Source organism: Ovis aries, chromosome 4, assembly GCF_016772045.2.
Source record: "Ovis aries strain OAR_USU_Benz2616 breed Rambouillet chromosome 4, ARS-UI_Ramb_v3.0, whole genome shotgun sequence".
In the NCBI taxonomy this organism is placed as follows: Eukaryota; Metazoa; Chordata; class Mammalia; order Artiodactyla; family Bovidae; genus Ovis; species Ovis aries.
Window position 1 is genome coordinate 31,954,129 of NC_056057.1, and position 20,274 is coordinate 31,974,402.

The window sequence follows — 20,274 nt, forward strand, 5'->3', positions numbered from 1 at the left end:
TCTTACAGGCCTCTCCCTCCTCCTGGGGTCTGTACTTTAGTTCAGATCACCACCAGGAGCCTTCATGTTCTTTCTCCTCAGCCCTCATATCCATCTCTCTCACTAGATCCTGTCACTTTTACCTCTGAAACGTTTCTGTCCCTCTTGCTCCCTGCCACTGTCATAGCTTATGACCATACCACCTCTCACCTTTCTGCCACTATTGCCACAGCCTCGGAGCCAGCCCCTCCCTCCATCCACTCTCCACTCAGCTGCTCCACTTCCAGATCGCCAGCCTGGTCCTGTCACGCTGCCATCCCTGAAGACTCCTGCCTCTTGCCACTTACAGAACGCAACAGCACACAAGGAGCTCAATCCTAATGTTTCACTTTTACCAACATGTGACTGCTGGTATGCTGATAAGTGGGGATTCACAGCACTCGGGCAACATAATAAATCTACAGTGCGGAGGCTAAAACCAGAGGAGGTGAAAATCTGTCATCTCCTTCATCAGATACACCACACAATTGCCTGGAGACGGCTCAAGCCACCGAGAGACGGACTCTGGCTGTTTCCCTGTCTCCTGACTGATGGTGTGATTTATCCCTGCCCCCAGGCAGAGAGGACTCCATTGCAACTCTTTTGCCTTTGCCTTGTAGTGGACTCGACCCTCCAAACGATCTTTCCTCCACTTCTTAACAGGTTTTTACCTATTAGGTGTTTTCTTTAGAGTCACATTTAATACTCTAATGTTCAGCCAATGGAAAAGTTATTCAACAGAGAAAAATGGTAATGTCACCAGAGCAAAGTGTATCCTCTAATTACAGCATAAATATTTGCTCCATTGGTGAAAGTAATAAAGAATTCATCAGTACCTGAGCCCAGCAGCCTGTTTGGTTATCCTTCTTGTGAAGAAATGTACTAGAAATAAACAAGTTTCCTTTTAATGCAAAGACGGATTGTATACAATCCAACTAAAATAAAACCTCCATGAAAAACAGTTGAGTTACCCTTAGCAACATTTTTCTTTACCATTTTTCTTGGGAGACAGAAGGGCTTTCATTTTTAAACACCTTGCAAGAATTGTGTTCTGGGGACAGGACAGGTTCAGGCTAATCCTGTGACAAAAGATTTGAGCAGCAGTGATGCTCAGACACCTTAAGATGTTCATTCATTTAAAAAGACCCCACTCCTCTGTATAGTTTCACCAAAGAATTATAAAGTGTCTTAAATATTTATCTCAGGGAGGAAAACAAAATGATATCTGGGACTTCCCTGACGGTCCAGAGGTTAAGACTCCACACTTACACTGCAGGCGACACAGGTTTGATTCCTGGTTGGGGAACTAGTTCCCATGTGCCGCAAGGTGCAGCCAAAAATAAGAGAAAAAGAGAGAAGATTTACTTCTAAGCCTAACTACATGCCAGCTTCATGCTTTATGCTACCTAACTCTCTCCTACCTCCAGAAGCCTCAGAGGCATATGCCTTTTGCTCCATTTCACAGAATAAGAAAACAAATGTCTGGGAGCCATTACTTCACAATAAGGGACTAAGCCAGAACTGAACCTGAGTCTCTTAAATTGCTTTTCACAGCTACGAAATTTTGCCTCAAGGACCGTAAACCAGAAAACATAACAGGTCAGATCTACACAGAGAGTCTTGTTAACTAAGGTTTTATAGTAGGCAAGGAGTCTATGTTCCAAAAATTATGTTTATTTACATTAAAATACTTCTCACATGATGTGATTTTTCTGTTGCTGTTGTTTCTGAATTGTCAGCAATTATACTGCTGAATCTTCCCTTGACATTATAGTGAAATTCTAAAACATGCAGAGGAACCGCCAAGAATCCCCTCAAAGTCCTTGTGTTTGTAAATACTGATACAAGCAAAGACAACAAATGGTCCAATCACTCAATCATTGTGAGGATGGGAGGGGGCCAAGAGGAGGCTAGGAAATACCTGAAAACTTTCCTTAACCTTCAATTAACTCTATCCCACTGAATTTTTTAAAATGTCCTTTTATTACACATATGGGAGAAAATATGGCACCACTTCTACACTATTTCTAGTAAAGGACCTTTGTCAAGTCACATCAACTCACCAGTCTTAAACTTCATTATCTGCAGAAGGGGATGATCAGAACCACAACCCCACAGGGTAGGTGTGTGGAAAAAAGAATGGCAGTCAAGTGCTTAATCAAGGGTAATTAAGCTACAAAGCACGTAATGTGCTTTTTTCTTTTCCATTTTCATCTCTGGATGGAATCTTCTCCCTAATCAGACCCTCATACAGCCTGGGTAGCGCAGAAGATAAGGAGCATAAAGACGAAGCCAATCCTGACACCCAAAGAATTTTGCAGCAAGACAACAGGCTTCAAAGGGCAAACACAGTAGAGAATGTCATTCTCCTTTGCACATCAAGAACCCACTCTAAGAGTCTTAGATTGCAGAGCTCTCTCTCCCGGGATAGCTAAGCCACAGGTCTGTCCCCCTTGGCAGACAGGCAGGAAGTAATGGGTGAGCACAGGTCAAGGCCATCCCTGTGTTGCTACAGTGGATCATGGGACGGGGCAGCAGAAAGAGGAAGCAGGAACAGGTCAGAACAGTGGGCCTGAGCTCCCCGGCGGGCTTGGCCCTGAGGCTGGGGTGGGTGGATGACTGAGGGGACACTGAGGATGGGAGTGCTGGTTAGCACACCTACATGGGGGGAGACGGCCTCAAACCCCACCCCAGGCCCACCTGGGGCCAGCACACTCACAGGCGATCATCTGTGAGCACCATACAGCTTGGAGCAGACAAGGGCTACCCCTTGGTTACTTTTCTGAGCTGCTCTTCCTTCCCTGGCTGGGAAGTCTGAAAGGACTCAGAAGTACCTCCGTGCCCTGGGAAGAGGGGCCGGCGGTAGAACTGCCCTCATCCAGGGGCTGGCTGGAGCCTGTAGCAGGGAAGCAGTGGGGTTACAGCTCCAGCAAGAGGCAGTATGCGGTCAGAGGCCCAAGGAAGGTCCAGACACAGAGCCAGCTGCCATGGGCCCCTAACTGCCGCTGCAGATCCCACAGCAAGCAGATGCCCCCTGCAAATCCACCAAGCCTGCAGCACTGGCAGGGGCACTGCTCCAGAGATCAGAGGAGCCCCCGCCATCACAGGAGCCTCTCATGCCCAAGAAGGGAGATTTAAACCAGACTCAGGCAGGACCGACATCCTGAACAGACCACTCACCACAAAGAAAGTTTGAATCAGAAACAGGTAAGATCTAGCTCACTGGCACTAGGTAACACCACACAGCACGGCTGCCGAAAACGAAGAAGAAAGCATTTCCCGTCTACATTTCACCACAGTGAATAATTCTGACAATCTGTTGCCATTTTTGAGTATTAGTGCTCTAATGGTTCATAAACTAAAATAATCTCATAAGATTACCAGATAAGAAAACGTAGCCAAGATATATGTGGAAAGAAAAAAGTTTTGATATAGCACTAGCACTGGCTGGTAGCCAGACTACTTTCCACATCCATGCTGACAGCACTCAGCCAACCATCTCTCCTCTCAAATCAAAGTCTATGTTTTTTGCTTTGTCATATACAATTGATAGAAACTACAGGCTGTTCTATTCGTCTGACTTTCTTCTTAAAGTATCGAGGTAATGAAAAACTGCACTAAAGCAGGCCCCAGGAAAATTCCCTTGGAAGGACCTGGACCACTCATATAAATGTAATGTTTTGATGAAACTGTCCACTTGATTCCAAGATTAACCCTGAAATTAGTTGACTTAAGTAGGCCTCATGGTGCTAGCAAAATGAAGCAGCTTCAACAACTTGGATTCAGGTACAAACGATAAGCCTGAATTCCACACCAGTAATTAGTTTCAGTGAGGACTCTGAGATGACTGAAGGGTCCAAGGTGCCCAGCGGCCTAACAGCATGAGAGCAGAGCATGAAATCCGCTCCTCCCCTGACCAGACAAGGTGGACAGACATTCCCTTGGGCCAGCAGGCTGCTGGGACAACACCCTCACCCTCCTCCACCGTAGCAAGATAGGTTTCCAGCCAGGGCCTATGGATGACCTCTAATCCCTGCTAATTCCCCCTACCTGAAGGTGGAAATTTGTTTTCTTACTGCTATTTGATAAATTTGTGTTTGCTCTATAAGGCCTCCCTCAGGCAGAAGAAAAGAACCTTTACCTCACTCTACCTTCAGAACTAGAATATGGGAATGGGCCTTTTAAACAAATGAAAACAAAACTAAAAATCGAAATGAAGGAAATAGAAACATAAGAATAAGATGGCATTGTATCCGTCATGCTCTTCTGCTTCAGCTAGAGTGGAAGAAAAGCGGGCACCATTTCTAAAAGCTTCGTCTGTTTCTAATGGTATAAAGATGACCTCAATCTCAAATTTCTCACAGCCATTTTTCTACCAGAAAACAATAATACAACAAGATATAAACTTTCTCCATTAATTTTAATAGGTCTTAAAGCAAATGCTCTGTTTCTATTCTGTATCTGCATTTTCAACACACAGAAGTTAGCCCCCTTTTGGCAAAAGGAGAACCAGACAATCCCTTTAGTCCTGTCAACTTGGGGTCCTGCCCACGACTTATCACGATATGGCTGCGGATCACGTGCACTCACTTAGAGCCAAGGTTAAATTCACTTCCTCTTTAAACTAGTGGGCCCTCCCTCCCCCACCCAAAGGTCTTCCTGGTAAGTTTAGTAGAGAAACTTCAGTAGGAATATTTGCTTATTCCTGAGTCTGCCCACTAAATAAAGCTTGGTAGTACTTCTCTTCATTTACAAAGGCTTTCCTGCCAATGCCAAGAGAGCTTTTAATTCTGTTACCATTCACATGACAAAATCTCCGCTCAGGTCAGGAAACACTGTAACGTTGGGCAGTTGTCCAACTAAACTTGAGGAACTTTACAAAATCAAAATATTTAGTTAAGTAGGAATTCTGATGCAACCATTCAGAAGGAAACCTAAAATTATTTTTTAAAATAATCTATCCATCTGTTTCCTCATCTCCAACCAAAAAGACTTATGTCAAAATGTAAGGCTGAAGTTGTAAATATAAGCCTTCATTGTCTCCAAAATCTTTATCATCAATCTCATTCCAAAAACAGATACCACTGCAGTATTAAAATGCAATATTTTTACAACTATCTGAAAATTACAAGTGGCTAGAACCACAATTTGTCTAGCTACTTGCAAAGACAATGTCTGATTAAGAAATTGTCAAATGCTAAGTACTTATGTGTCACGTTAAGTAGAAAGAACAGTATGTGACATAAATTTCCCTTTTATCATAACTGGCTCACTTTTTCTAGGTATAATTCAGTTGAATCAAATTGTGTACTTGGCACTACATACTACGGCACATTATTTAACTTATATTTACACACACTGTGCCTATGTCATTTTCAGTTTTACTGAGAACAGATTTTCACGGCTGTTTATACAGTTAGACTTTTAATGTGACGAATGATGGGCAATAGCTGGGTCATGTGGCCAAGACAAAGATTTCCCTCGAGTGTGCTTACTTGTCAATACAAATGATAGCATAAAACGTTCCCTGAAAAAGGTGGGGGAGGGGCCCGTCTGTAGATCTTCACTAAGGAAAAAAAGAAAAAATGTTTGGAAAAGATACTAAATTATCAGCAGTTATTATTCTTACATTCTGCCTAAACAGACAGCAAAGAATACCACCTAATACTTGGCACTGAGGGCATGACCTGCAGACTCAGCATGGCCCTCCGGCATCGACCAAGCCCAACCTCTTCCTTTTATTAAAAAAAAAAAAAGAAAGAAAGAACCTGAGGCTGAGGGGAGCCAGTGACTTGCCAGAGTGGACACAGCCCAGATTTTCTGACTGCATCCCCAAGACTGCCAGATTCTAGTAGCAGACTGTGTTCACCAGACCACAGAATTTCATAACTTTGTAAAAACAGCATACAACAAGGATTCCTCTACTTAAGGAATATTTTAGTTCATAAAACACCATTTGAGCCATTAATATACCTTCCCATTTAATTATCCCATCATCTTGTTCTTGTAATATTTCCTTAACTATTCTAATATTTTAAAATACCTACCAACTGCTTTTATTTTGTAGCTTGGCTGTATACAGAGAAGCAATCATAGCATTTTTAACTGTAAAAATGGATCACAGGTCACTCTCCCCACCCCCTTACCCACGCACCTCGACCCTCTCCACGAAAAACTTCATTCAAGCACGCAGAATTAGTCAGATACAGGGTTTTAAGTGGATGCTCGTCCTTCTGGGGCACTTGGTAATTAGCATACTAGCCTCCTGGGCTGGCCTCCAGACTCAGGGTGGCATATATCTTATGTTCTTCTGGGAAGCAGTTCCCAAACCCCAGAAGACCAAGAACAAAGGAGCCGGCAGGCTCTAGAGAAGCCACCCCATCAACAGTGTATTAAAGACACCCATTAGTTGCCTCAATCAGCTAATTAACTCAACAAATGCAAAACCTAAATCATTAAAGAAAGTGGTTCTGATTGCATTGCTGGGCTCTAATTTGGTGTTGCTAACCCAGCAGGGTGGGAACAGGGCTGCTCCACAGAAAACAAAAAAACGGTCCACACTGGGAAGCCGGCATGGGATGGGACTCAATTTTTTATGAAAGTTGAGCCCCACCAGGAAGTTTCACTGGTGAAAAAAAGGGTACCAGGGAGACCTCTGTGTTTATGCTTTGAAATTTAAATCAATTTAAATATAAATTGCTATCCTTTTTAGTCATTATGAGAAAGAAATAAAATGTGGGTTTCAGATCTCTGGTGTGCAAATGGTCATTAACTTTCATTTGACCTTGTGTGTAGAATGAATATTGAATTTATGCACTGGGTACACTCATTACACTCATCTAGTTTGCTCAAAGAAAACACATTCCCAGGAGCTGCAGTGCTGGCAGCCAGCCTTCCATGCTCAAACAGAAAACTGTGGAGTCTCCACTTTATGTCTCTGTCCCACCTTCCACCCAACTCTCTGCTCCAAACCGCAGGAAACTGTTTCCCAAGGTTTGGCCACGTTTATAAGACACAGGCAATAACAGCTAAGAATCTGAATGCCGTAAAATCATTGTCCCAGACCACACGAGACCAGAGAGCATCAGTGCTCAGTTCTCCCTTCCGGTATCTGGTTCCCTAAAACAAGAACAAGCTCCTATTGAGAGTGATAAATACCTTTGTCTACTGAGCCTTATAAACATTACCTTGCTTTGCTGAAGAGTTCCTGCAGTGCATTTTTTAAAACAACGGCCTCTAAACCTTGCACTCTCACGTACACTCTGCTGTGGTATTACCATTCTTCACCTCCTTGGCAAATCAGTTCCATTTACTCTCTTAATGGACATGACCATGTAGAAGGAGGAAAAAGAAAATCATCTTGCCTTTCTTTCTAATTTCCTAAATTCTAAGTAACCCTCAGGGTTAAAAAGAGCCCAACTTCCATGCTGGTTGCTCTCAGATACCTTGCTATTCAGGAGAAAACCGGGCAAAGGGCTATTTTCTTTTATGGTATGTCACTGAATGGTTATTTATCATTTTGACTTAATAGCTCTAATTACAAAAGACAGTGTCATGGGATTCTTTTTTTAAAGGCAATTTTCTTCGTATCCCAGTGGGAGAGTTAGAAAAAATTTACAAAGCATCTGCCTCATGCATTTTCAATTGTTCCTGGGTTTTATCAAAGCTATTATTTTCTTGATAGGAAGATTTTTACATTTTCAAGTAAGTTTTAACTTTGCGTTGCATTGACAATGACTGTTTCAAGAGTCTTATTATGGTTTCATGCCATTAAATAAAAAAGAAAGATACAACTTGTCAACCACTGAATTGATCACTGTTTAGTAAGAACATGCACTGGTGGAGACGGGATGTGAATGTACAAAATCCGTCAGCTGGCAGAAGAGCCTCTGGAAATGTTAGAACAAGGAGTTATTATAGCACCGAGAAGGGGGAGATTTTTACCAACTTCAACAATCAGCATGGTGTTAGGCAAAGCTCTCTCTTCTCAGGAAAACATCCTAGGTCCTCAATCAATCAGGAAGACCAGAATGTTGTGCTGATGATTTGGGGGGGAAACACATGCTACTTCTTTCCTCTTGGTTGAGAAATGCTAAATAGCACATTTGTTAGCGAGGCTAACAAGACAATCGGTGTGGGTCTGTGCTGACCACGAACGAGAGCTATGGCCATGCCAGCTCGGCATCCAGGAGGCGGCAAAGGAGAAGACACAACGCAAACCACGTGAAAACGCCAGCTCCAAGAGGAGAAGGGGCGCCCTATGAGGACAGGCTGAGGAAGACTTTAAATTTTTAAGGGGTTGAAAATATCACTAAAAATAAAGCATAATATCTCAACTGCTTAAAATACAGCCAATAGACCTCTGTCGTTATAAACTAGTATCTCCTAGCTTGAACATTCATTATTAGCGCACTCAGAGATTAGATGGAAAAAAACTATTCAAGATAGGATTACTACAGCTTTTATTAATACTTTCAAAAGCATTTAAATTTTTTCAATAGCAAGTTAATCACAAGAAACCAGAAAGGGGTTTGAGATAGCAATAATTGTACCAGCACGTTAAGGCTGTCTTTGTTGGTCCTTAATTTTATTATTACCATCCACTCTAAAATCCCATTTTACTGTGCATTCTCCTTTATGAGCAATGTGTTCATGAGAGAGTAAAGTCAAACACTGTGCTACATTAAAATAAAAAGTAAAAAAGAGGATCATAAAAGTAGAAGCAATTCCATTGGCTTAATGGTTATTTTTTCTTTTTCTAAATGTGCAGAAGGGAGAAACCTTTCTCTACTGTTAAAAATAATCAGTCCATCTATTTCATTTTTCATGACAAAGCAATGGGGATGTCTTCCCTTTGGGAAGCTTCTGCCCTGAAGGAGAACATGTCCCTTCAATTGTGTCAGACCTCAAACCTCTCTGCAGAGCTTCCTGTCAACACTGACTCCCTGCCAATCTCACAAAGCGGCTTAAAACTGCTTAAGTTCCTATAACGAGTCATTGGTGACCAGTGACTGTTACCAGCAGTAGATCTTCAAAGCTAGGAATTTAGCCAGGTAATAAAAGGCCCTCAACTTGTCTGATGGGTTCACCCAGATTACCAGATCCCCGCGGTCACCTGTTGAATGTTTTACAAACACGCAGTTCAGTGTACAGCAAATATTAATAACCAAGCTGGAGAAATCACATACCCATTCAAATGCCTATTTAAGCTTGAGTATAGGAATCAAAGATGATTGAACAAACAAGAGGATTTCTGAGGCTAGGAGAAACAATTTAACACGAATGTAAAACTCGGGCTTCCTTCTCATGCTTTGCGGCCTATTAAAAATAATGTTTCTAAAAGCTAAAACTAAACACAGTAGGTAAAACCATTTTATACAATTTTATGTTTTATATATATATTTAACATCACAAAGAAATAATAAAATATCTTGGTACAAAAATAACACATTAACCTGAATCCCTGGCTAATTTATTTGAAAACGAGGGGGGAAATTGCTGCTATTTACAGCTTGAAAAATGTAAGTTTTCACTAGATTCTTCTCCATTTCCAGAAACAAAAGTAGAAAACGTGAATGCCTTTCCATAAACCAAATCTTTACTCCCCATAACAACACGGGAGGGGGCACAACGTAGCTAGGAAAACTAGAGGCTGGATGTTGGAAAGCCTGGGTTTGCAATGGCTGCAGCCTTAACCTGTGTACTCTCAGGCACATTTCCCTCGAAATCTTCTCTGAATCACGAGATTCAGACAATACGAGTAATTCCTCCTGTGGTGAGCACTCGACCCCAGTAGCCATCCCTCTTCTGCTGGTTTCCTCTGGGGAGCCACACCTGCCCCAGCCTCAGTTCGTGGGACTTAACCTCTGTATTCTGCCCGCCATCCAAGCTTCCACTGCTCCAGAGATGGGCATTCCATCCTCCCAGCAAAGTCCCCACCAAGACTTCTGTGGGCCTTACCAGGAAAGAGGTTCTCTCCTGCTGAGACTGATTAGCTCCACAGATACCCTGAGCCGATAAAGTCCCCTTGTGGTTTTCAGTTTATTTTTCTCTCACTTGTCTCTAAGAGTCCTGAATAAAACATTCCCAAGGTTGTGACTCCATTAAGGATAATGAAAGAAATTAATGAAAATACTCACTATTATAATTAAATACTGGACCTGGAAGGAATCACGAAGGTTCCTACATTCTATACCCACCCCGTCATGATACAATACAAATTGGAATCCCTTTACCAAAGTCACAAAGACATTTAATGGTACAAACAGAGTCTAGAACCTCTTCTGTGTTTTCCAAACATTAATATCCTTGATACTTAGTTTTAAAACACTTAACTAGGTATGGACTAGGAGAGAGAGTGAAATATAAAAACTGCCAAAGAGGTTTACCAATATGAGATTTCTGGCTTTCCAGAAATAAAAGCCTACCACGGCACAAATTTCATCCAATCTAAAGATACTGAGAGCTAAACATGCTTTGTCTGTGGATTCCCTTGAAAGGGGGAAGAAAATGTCTCCTAAGACTCTAACTGTCTAACAGTTAGCAGTAGAATTAGCAATTCAACAAAAAAGAAACAAGTGCAAGGATATCTGCGTTAACATCTTAAAACTATGTGAAGCCTTAAAATGCTATTCATATTCACTAAGGTTAGCATTCAGAGGAGAAAACTGTTTAAAGCCACATCCTAATGGCTTCTTAGAAAATTACAACAAAATAGATTTTTTACAAAGCTAAATCCTTGAATCATCTATATAATCTATCAATTGGCAATTACTTTTATTTCTGTTTGTACGGAGAGCTGAAACCAAAAAAACTCTTTCTGTATACTAATTCTTATTTTAACAACCCTTCACAGAGAGACATAAATCTGGCATGACCACCTGAGCCCTAATTAACAGTTCTGCTGCAAGACAGATATTAAGGGAATCAATTCCTTTTGTCAAGCCCCAGATGTGCCAACTATTATTTCAATACTTTTTTTTATTAGAAGTATACCAGTTTCTTTTTATTCTACCTTAAAAAAATCAAAATAGTTTTTTTTTTTAAATGAGCATACATAATGTACCATTGTGCAGCTAAAAGTCTGTTTAAGGCTGTGTTTAATAGTTCATTTTATCACCTCCTAACTACACAGTAATACATTATCCTTTTTCAGACAGCCATTGACTTACTCACGTTTATTTATCTCTGAAATAAACATTGTGATTTTAAAATAGCAGGGAGCCGCATTTGTCCTTGCTTACCACTGTACCATCAATGCCCTAGAGTAGGTGCTCGGTTAGAATCTGATAAAGGAATAAAAGCCATACTTATGAGTTAGGTTCTCATACTTTGCCGCTATTATTTTTCATCTGCTCTCAATGCCAAATCAAGCAGCAGCAGTGTGGGATGAATCAGGTGGGTGCCTCCTGCAGGCCATGCTTAGATTCTTTGAATATTCAAATTCTTTGAATTTGAAAATGTTGGTTATATTTGCCCCTAGACTGCTCCCCAAATTTGTTGTGGTTTGGGGAATGTGGCACAGAAAAGTCTGTTTTCCTCTAAAAATGATCTTCTTTGCTTACCCTATTTTTCTAGTCAGAAAACTTTAATTTTGTCAGGGACAAAGTAAGAATGCAACTATCTTTTTTATTATTCAATTTATATATCATAAGACCCTAGCATGAGGGGAAAATAGGGGAGTTACTTGGGTTGGAAAGACAGAGATTGGGCAGTGAAGTGATTCTGTGTGATACTGTAATGATAAACACATGCTATTAGACATCAGTCCAGGCCCATAAAACGGGCAGTACCAAGAGTGAACCCTAAGCTACAGACGGTGGGTGACAACGATGTGTCAACAAAGGCTATCGATTAGAACAAATATACCCTTCTGAGATGCTGGCATAAGGCAGCAGGGCATGTGGGGGCACAGGGCATATGGGAACTGTGTTCTCTCTGCTCAGTTTTTCTGTGAATTGAAATTACTCTAAAAGGTAAAGTTTATTTCAAGAAAAAGTGTCATGAAAGACAAAGACAGAAACCTTCACTTAAAAAAAAAGCTAAAAATACCAGTAGCCAAAAAATAACAGTAACCAAAGGCACCAAAGAATACAGTAAGCAAAGAAATGTACAAAGCTTTCAGGAGACATTGTTAAGACAGTACTGAAGATATGAAAAAAGTGGAATGAAACCCTAGATTCATGAATGGAAATGCTTATCTCCAAAGTGCCAATTTATCTAATGACCTATAAATTCAATACAGTTTAAAAATTACCAATAGGGGTTTTCATGGAACCTGACAAAATAAAACTATAAATTTATGTCCCCACCCTTGATATATTTGTGCTTCACTCTGTCCCTGAGAAGTTCCCAATGTTGTCTTGACATTCCAAGCTCCACAGATGAAATAAGTAAGGAAAATAGAGATGTTAACCTCCTGGCATAACAGCCAACTTCATACCAGTCTTTGACTCTGCACAGTCCACTGTGTGTGTGTCTTGCTTACGCTTCCTCATTTCTCTTCACCTCCAGAGAGTTCAAACTTCTTAGCCTGACATCTGGAATCTACCTCTTTCTGCCTTGTTCACTTTGCTCCAGCCACTTCCACTTCCTTGCTGTTCTCTACACATATTTTGCACACCTCTGTCCAATGCTCTGCCTGGACGTCCACGGGGCTCACCCCTCAGTGACTTCAGGTCTTTGCTCAAGGGGCCTGCCCAGCCCACACTGTGTAAATTAGCAACCACCTCCTTCTCCAGCCCCATCTCTATTTACTTGCTCTGTTTTGTTCCAGCAATGACAGAGTATATGTATTTTATTATTTTCCCAACTTTTTCTAAAACTTAAAAAATAAATCTATCTTCCAAGGCACTATCATCCCAACTCATACAGACTGTAAATTTTGTCTCCTTACGGTTGTAGGAAACTACATCAGCTCTAGCACAATTTATTTCTAAGACTCCCCACCTACAACCTGTATACTGGTGCCCCTTCTCCCTCTTGGCCTCCACCTATGCAAATATCCACGATCTAATGCCATTCCCACTGCCTGGGCTCTGCGGATCCACGTCGCTGTGCCTCGCATTTCTTATCCACCACCTTTATAGTGTCCAGTCTCTGCATCTTCTACAACAGCCAAATCAACAAAGACATAGTACAAACACAACAAGGTGCGTTTCATCCCAAAAGTCACCGAGAGAAAAGCAAAGTTTTCGTTTCTAGTTAGAAAAAGGAAGATGCAAAATGTCTGACTTCTGTTCTGAAGACATCTCTGTTCCAGGCATTTCTTCAAACCTTGGCAACTCTTTGATTTTGTCATAGTGCTTTCACCTGAAAAGTCTTACCCTAGTTTAACATTCTCCATGAAGCACCTCCCCTCTGTTTGCCATTCCATTCAGCAAGGCCTCCTCTGAACAGCGAGGGTCCTCCTGCTACTCTTCTTTTCAAAGCAAGTGTTCTCCACCTCACTGAGCGTCTGTTTCATACTGAATTTCAGCAAAACATGGCATTCTCTCCTCAAGATGTAGCTGAGAGCTTCCTTTTCCTTTCCAATTATTATATTCCCAGATTGCTTCCTAAGGTATTAGGAATTGGATCCATACCATCAGTTCCTATGAAACATGCTTGCTATGAAATGTTATTAGACAATTCAATTATTTTTTTAAGAAGCCACTTTGAGATGAGAAATATAAAACAGAGACCACCATTACATTATCTATCTTCTTCTGTCATTATGACAAGTAAGGTAAAGTGGTTTGCTTTCTTTTGCTGGGTACCTAGACCCATGCTTGCAGTGGGCTGCAAACACATTTTTAATTTTGAATTTCTTTTTTCCTTGAAGCATGAAATAAAGCCAGGCAGTGAAATTTGAAAAAACTGTATATATGACTGTGCTATTTTGACAGCAGAATAAATACTTTTTAAAACAAATGGAGATACGCTTTCTGGACCAAGTCTTCCCAGGATACATTCAACTGCTCACAACCACATGACATGTGAAACATCTCCAAAGAACCAGAATCTTCCTCCAGCCCCAAGAAAGACTACTCACCAGACTTCCTTGCTTTCAAAGCAATAACAGCTGCTAGCTCTCTCTGCACCTAAGAAAATATTAGGGGGAAAACATCAAATTAGAATAAGAAAAACATAGGTATTTGCAAAGTTAAGAGCTGTTGAGATATGAGTTAAGTTTGCTGCCATATTTTTGTTTGTTTTTAATAATATGGAAAAACTTCTGCATAGGAATTTTAGGCTGAAAACCTCAAAGTATCTAATTGACTTCTTTTAAAAAGAAATTATAAACAGTTGCCAGAATGTACACATTGGAAAACATTGTTACTTATGACGCTTTGATGGGAAGTACCTCAAAAACATAACTGTGTAACATTCAGAAATAATGCAAATAAATTATTAAAACAGGCACAATACTGTGGCAAAGATCGCAAACATTTTTTCTCTCTCAAAGATTCTAGTTTATACAGAAATTCTGGAAAAACTGAGGTAGGTGACCCTAGTTTAATTGGACTTCTCTCTGAATACAATGAACGATCACTGGAGGCCTGACAGGTTTAACAGCAACCGTTTCAGATAACACGCTGCATAAAAGCAAATGCTATCAACACACAGGGCAGGTGAAATGGGAACAGGCAGGATGAACTTTAATATCCTAAGCACCTTCAACCTCACTTATTGTCCAGATTTTTGCTTATTCACTCATTCTCTCTCTCTTCCCTGAACATATATGCTTAAATCCTCTCTCAGAAAGGAACATAAAACAGAGACCAAGAAAGATAACCACTGTCACTTGCAAAGATAATGTGGGGGAAAAAAAGATAACATGAGGATAATATCTGGGACACTTTTGAAGGTCTGAAGGGGTGGTGGTAGTGAGTTTGGAAGGGCCCTGCAGCTTAATGTGTTACACAAGTGACATTTTAAAGGCAGAGTGTGAAAGTTCAAGGTTAAAGAAGATTTGCTATGGAAATTAATCTAATTTACGCTGAGGTATGTGAAGGCAAAAGCAGCTCAGTGAGACACTGGGACTCTGCCTGGGATCCATACCACAAGGATCAACGTACCGTCATCCCTGAAGAAAGCACTGCCCCTCCCGCACACTGCTGTACTGTCACGCTTCCCGGGCTGGCCAGTATGAATGCCAGTCCAAAGGGTCTATATACTCTCGATTCAACTGATCCTTGGCTTTCTTGGGACTTCCTCAGGAAAATTATACTGTCATGAGAAGATAATCAGCCCCTCACTAACTAATGGTGGGGGTCTGAAATCCAAAAACACTCGTGGGGGAATGGATAAAGATGTGGTACACATATACAAGGGGGTATCACTGAGTCATTGAGAAAAACGAAATGATGCCATCTGCAGCAACACAGATGGACCCAGAGACTGTCACAGTGAGTGGAGTAAGTCAGACAGAGGAGGAGAAGTATCACACGACACCCCTTATATCTGGAATCTAAAAAGAAATGATACAGATGAACTTGCAGAACAGAAAGAGACTAAAGACTCAGAGAACATCTGATGGTTGCTGAGAGGAGGACGGGGAGAAGGGGCAGTTAGGGAATTTGGGACTGACACGTGCACACTGCTGTACTGATAATGGATAACAAACAAAAGACCTATCGTATAGCACGTGGAACTCTGCTCAATGTTATGTGGCATCCTGGATGGGAAAGGAGTTTGGGGCCGAAGGGATATATGTATGTGTGGCTGAGTCCCTTCACTATTCACTGGAAACAACATTATTTGTCAGCCAGCTCTGTGTGTGTGTGTGTGTGTGCGTGTGCGTGTGTGTGTGCGCGTGCATGCGTGCATGCTCAGCCACTTCTACTCCAATACAAAATTAAAAGTTAAAAAAAAATAAAAATGCTCACAGACATAAAAATTTAGTTGAAGAACTTATGCAGAAAAAGAGAGTTGGGAGAGATAGAAGTGATGATTAATCAGAGGAAAGCCTTTACAAAATACTTGCATGTGTAGTAATAAAAAAGCAAAAAAATAAAACACAAATTAGTGCCTGTTTTATATATTTGAAATTGTGTGTAAGGTTTATCGTAGTAACAGCCTCTCTCTTCAGAATTCTCTCCTGTTACAGGGGAGAATATTTGGAGGTGGACAAAGATACAGATTACAAAGGCTCCCTGGGACCCTGTCAATGGCTTCCTAATGTTATGGGCGCCCAGGGAAGACTCTTCTTGGCTCAGACATAGGAAGATAGCAGAGACAGGAAAAGATGCAGAAGGCAGCTCACTTAAAGCTGTCTTCTCCATTCTCCTCCTTCAGTTTTCCATATCTGATACTCTCTTCATGAGAGCTTCAGTTTTTCTTTCTCGATTTAGAAATAAGACTCAAAACAGAAGTAGCTCAGAAAAGGAAAATGTTATATTCCCAACACTATATAAAACATCTCTGCAAAGATTTGGTGGAGAAAGAAAGGGAGAAAAAGGATAAGCAAGAAACCTATAGAGCACTTTTTGGGAAGCCAAGAAGATTGAAAAAAAAACAAACGGATAGTGAGAAAGACAAGAACTTCACAGTTAAAAATGAACCTAAGCTTTTTCTTTTTCCCATAAAATAAATGAGAATACTCTACTGTACCACACCACATCCCCTGAACATCTGCAGTCAGGGAAGACGTGCAAAATGTTACATGCGGTGGCGCGTAAAATAGTTTCCACATTTATGCCCCTGAGGGAAAACATTTTTGAGCAAAACCCCAAGGATAGGTTATTCCTCCTCCAAAATACAAAGGGGAAAGCATTGAGCAAACAAATCACAGACTGGGTGAGATCCCGTCAGAGTCTCCTACAGATGGCTGGAAGGCATCACTGACTCAGTGGACATGAGGAAACTCAGGGAGACAGTGAAGGACAGGGAAGGCTGGCGTGCTGCAGTCTATGGGGCTGCAAGAGGCGGACACGACTTAGTGACAGAACAACAAGTATCCTCTTAGCACTTTTTTAAGACACACCAGCAATCATTATTTCATTATATTCAATTGTGACTAATGCCTGTCTTCTGGGCAAAGCTCTACTGAGGCAACCAACTTTTCAGCACTGTGACTCAGGGCCATCAACACGCTTGCACTGACCCACAGGAGGTGGATGAAGAGGCAACTTTAAGGGAACAGAGACAGAACCCAGGGGAGGTGGGGGGAAAAAAGGCTGCCTGAGGGAGGACAAGGAAAATCCAAAGAGAAGGCACTCCCCTAAGAAGGGACTTGCAGCAGAAATCTTCAGAACAAATTAGGACTCCAAGCCTCCTTTAGCAAATCCTTGTTAGGTTTATTCTGAACTGCAGACACAGAGACTAGACTTTTCTTTGTAAGCACTAATAAGGGATTTGTCGGCACTGAAAAAGAAACGTAACACCCCAGCAACGCGCAAGTTTCCAGATGTCTGAAATCCTGGCCCACATTTTGATAATAACTTTCTGGGAACCCTGAGCAAAAACTAACCAGTTAAGATGCTCCTGAATTCCTAACATTCAGGGACTGATGAAGATACTAAATATGCGGCGACTCTCTCTGAGTTCGCCTGTGTGTGTCTATCCACACATACCCTTTTTCCTAATAAACACTTAACCTGTTTCACTTAAAAAAAAAAAAGAAGAAGGTACAGTAAATACGTGCTGTTTTAAACCATTAACTTGGGGGAAGAGTCTGTTACACTGAAAAGTCTTTTATAGACAATTATCCTTCTACTTGATCTCCTTAATGTAAGCCTCTCATCACGACACAAATGGAACCCTCTTCTTAGATCAGTATCAAAAAACATATCCATATAAATGTATATTTAAAAGTGGCCAAGAGCCATGCTCTGATATTCACCACTGTTTTTATTTATTATGAGAGCGCTAAACCACTGCCTAGAAAATTAGAAGAAATGCACTGCTGTAGATCTGACAGGAAGTACATTCTTACAGTGGTCTATCACAAGCCTGTGCTGTTCAGTTGCTCAGTCATGTCCGACTCTTTGCGACCCCATGGACTGCAGCACGCCAGGCTCCCCTTTCCTTTATCATCTCCCGGAGCTTGCTCAAACTCATGTTCATCGAATTGGTGACTGAACATTTTACGTAGTTCAGAAGTGTTCCCTACCTATGTCACACCCTCAGGGAAGTCTTATAATAAGAAATCAGACACACTAATATTCCTGTAATGAAATGTATGATTATTCATACCAAATGGGATAAAGACAGACTAGGAGGAGTCTCAGGATTTCCTACTAAATATATTCAGTTTAGGTTAGATTTTGGCACCAGGTGGCAGAATGGTAAAGAATCCATCTGCAGGAGACTCTGGAGATGCGAGTTCAATCCCTACATCGAGAAGATCTCCCGGAGGAGGAAATGGCAACCCCTTTCACTTTTCTTGTCTGGGAAATTCCATGGACAGAGGAGCTTGGCAGGCTGCAGACCATGGGGTCACAAAAGAGTTGGACATCACTTAGCAACTAAGCACACAAACACACAAATTACGAAACCTTTTGTTTTTTAGGGCTTTTATATTTGAGATTTGTGAATAATGGATGGTTCAAATAGGAAAAGTAGTACGTCAAGGCTGTATATTGTCACCCTGCTTATTTAATTTCTATGCAGAGTACATCATGAGAAACGCTGGACTGGAAGAAACACAAGCTGGAATCAACATTGCCTGGAGAAATATCAATAACCTCAGATATGCAGATGACACCACCCTTATGGCAGAAAGTGAAGAGGAACTAAAAACCCTGTTGATGAAAGTGAAAGAGGAGAGTGAAAAAGTTGGCTTCAAGCTCAACACTCAGAAAACGAAGATCATGGCATCTGGTTCCATCACTTCATGGGAAATAGATGGGGAAACAGTGGAAACAGTGTCTGACTTTATCTTTGGGGGCTCCAAAATTACTGCAGATGGTGACTGCAGCCATGAAATTAAAAGACGCTTACTCCTTGGAAGAAAAGTTATGACCAACCTAGATAGCATATTCAAAACCAGAGACATTACTTTGCCGACTAAGTTCCATCTAGTCAAGGCTATGGTTTTTCCTGTGGTCATGTATGGATGTGAGAGTTGGACTGTGAAGAAGGCTGAGCGCTGAAGAATTGATGCTTTGGAAGTGTGGTGTTGGAGAAGACTCTTGAGAGTCCCTTGGACTGCAAGGAGATCCAACCAGTCCATTCTGAAGGAGATCAGCCCTGGGATTTCTTTGGAAGGAATGATGCTAAAGCTGAAACTCCAGTACTTTGGCCACCTCCTGAGAAGAGCTGACTCATTGGAAAAGACTCTGATGCTGGGAGGGATTGGGGGCAGGAGGAGAAGGGGACAACCGAGGATGAGATGGCTGGATGGCATCACTGACTCGATGGACATGAGTCTGAGTGAACTCTGGGAGATGGTGATGGACGTGCTGGCGTGCTGTGATTCATGGGGTCACAAAGAGTCAGACATGACTGAGCGACTGAACTGAACTGAACTGAAGGGACTGATAAACCACATGTCAAAACTTCCTTTCTCCTCTGGGTACCCATCAGCAATTTAAAAATGTTTTTAAATGTTGAAGTATTTTGGCTTTCTATGTTTAAAAACCAGCAGGGCTGCTCACAAAATAGCCCTGAAATTCAACAAGAATCAGGGTTAGTCTCAGTTCCAGCATTTTGTCTATTTTTCTCTGGCTTTATAAGGCTTTCAGACTCAATGAGTCTTGCATCAGCGCAAGATTCAAGAGGCAACAGAAAGTGTCAAATACAAGCCCCGAGTGCCAGAGATCGTGGCCATGGAGAGGTCAACTGAGAAGATGTGGTGGCCTTCCTGGAGGAAGAGGCCCCTGAAAACCAAGCAAGAAGCTGGAGAAAGCCAGTGAAGGTCACTGTGGGGGACAGACCAACAGCGACAGATGCCACCAAAGGACCATCCTTACGAACTAATTTTACAGAAAATCATGAATTCACAAATTTCCTAAAGCTTTTTAGTAAACATATTAATCTTACAAATCTTTAAATGTTGATAATATAATCAAAATGTTTCTAAAACACAGAACACATTTTCTCAATTTCCTAAATTGAATGTAAGAAGAAACATAATTCAATACACTTTCCTGTTTTATTCCCAAATATACTTGCTTCCAAAACAGGGTTAAAAATTCTAGATAAATAAATAAATATGCTTATTAAAGCCATCATCATATTTTTGGATAAGATGTAAACTGAGTAGTGATGGTGGCTAGACTTCTGTCCCATGAAGAAATAGCCACATAGTCAGTGACAATTTTCTTTGTTCCT

At 41.3% G+C, this 20,274-nt stretch overlaps 1 protein-coding gene across 10 annotated transcripts in view; it reads right to left on the bottom strand.

Moving 5' to 3' along the window:
* RAPGEF5 (Rap guanine nucleotide exchange factor 5) overlaps positions 1 to 20,274 on the bottom strand; it is a 314,716-nt gene that overhangs the window by 124,746 nt on the left and 169,696 nt on the right. For all 10 annotated transcript variants that reach the window (XM_060414548.1, XM_060414545.1, XM_060414547.1 and 7 more), the window contains one exon: positions 14,051 to 14,099. In XM_060414548.1, the coding sequence (XP_060270531.1) occupies positions 14,051 to 14,099 (49 nt within the window). The remainder of the gene's footprint in view (positions 1 to 14,050; positions 14,100 to 20,274) is intronic.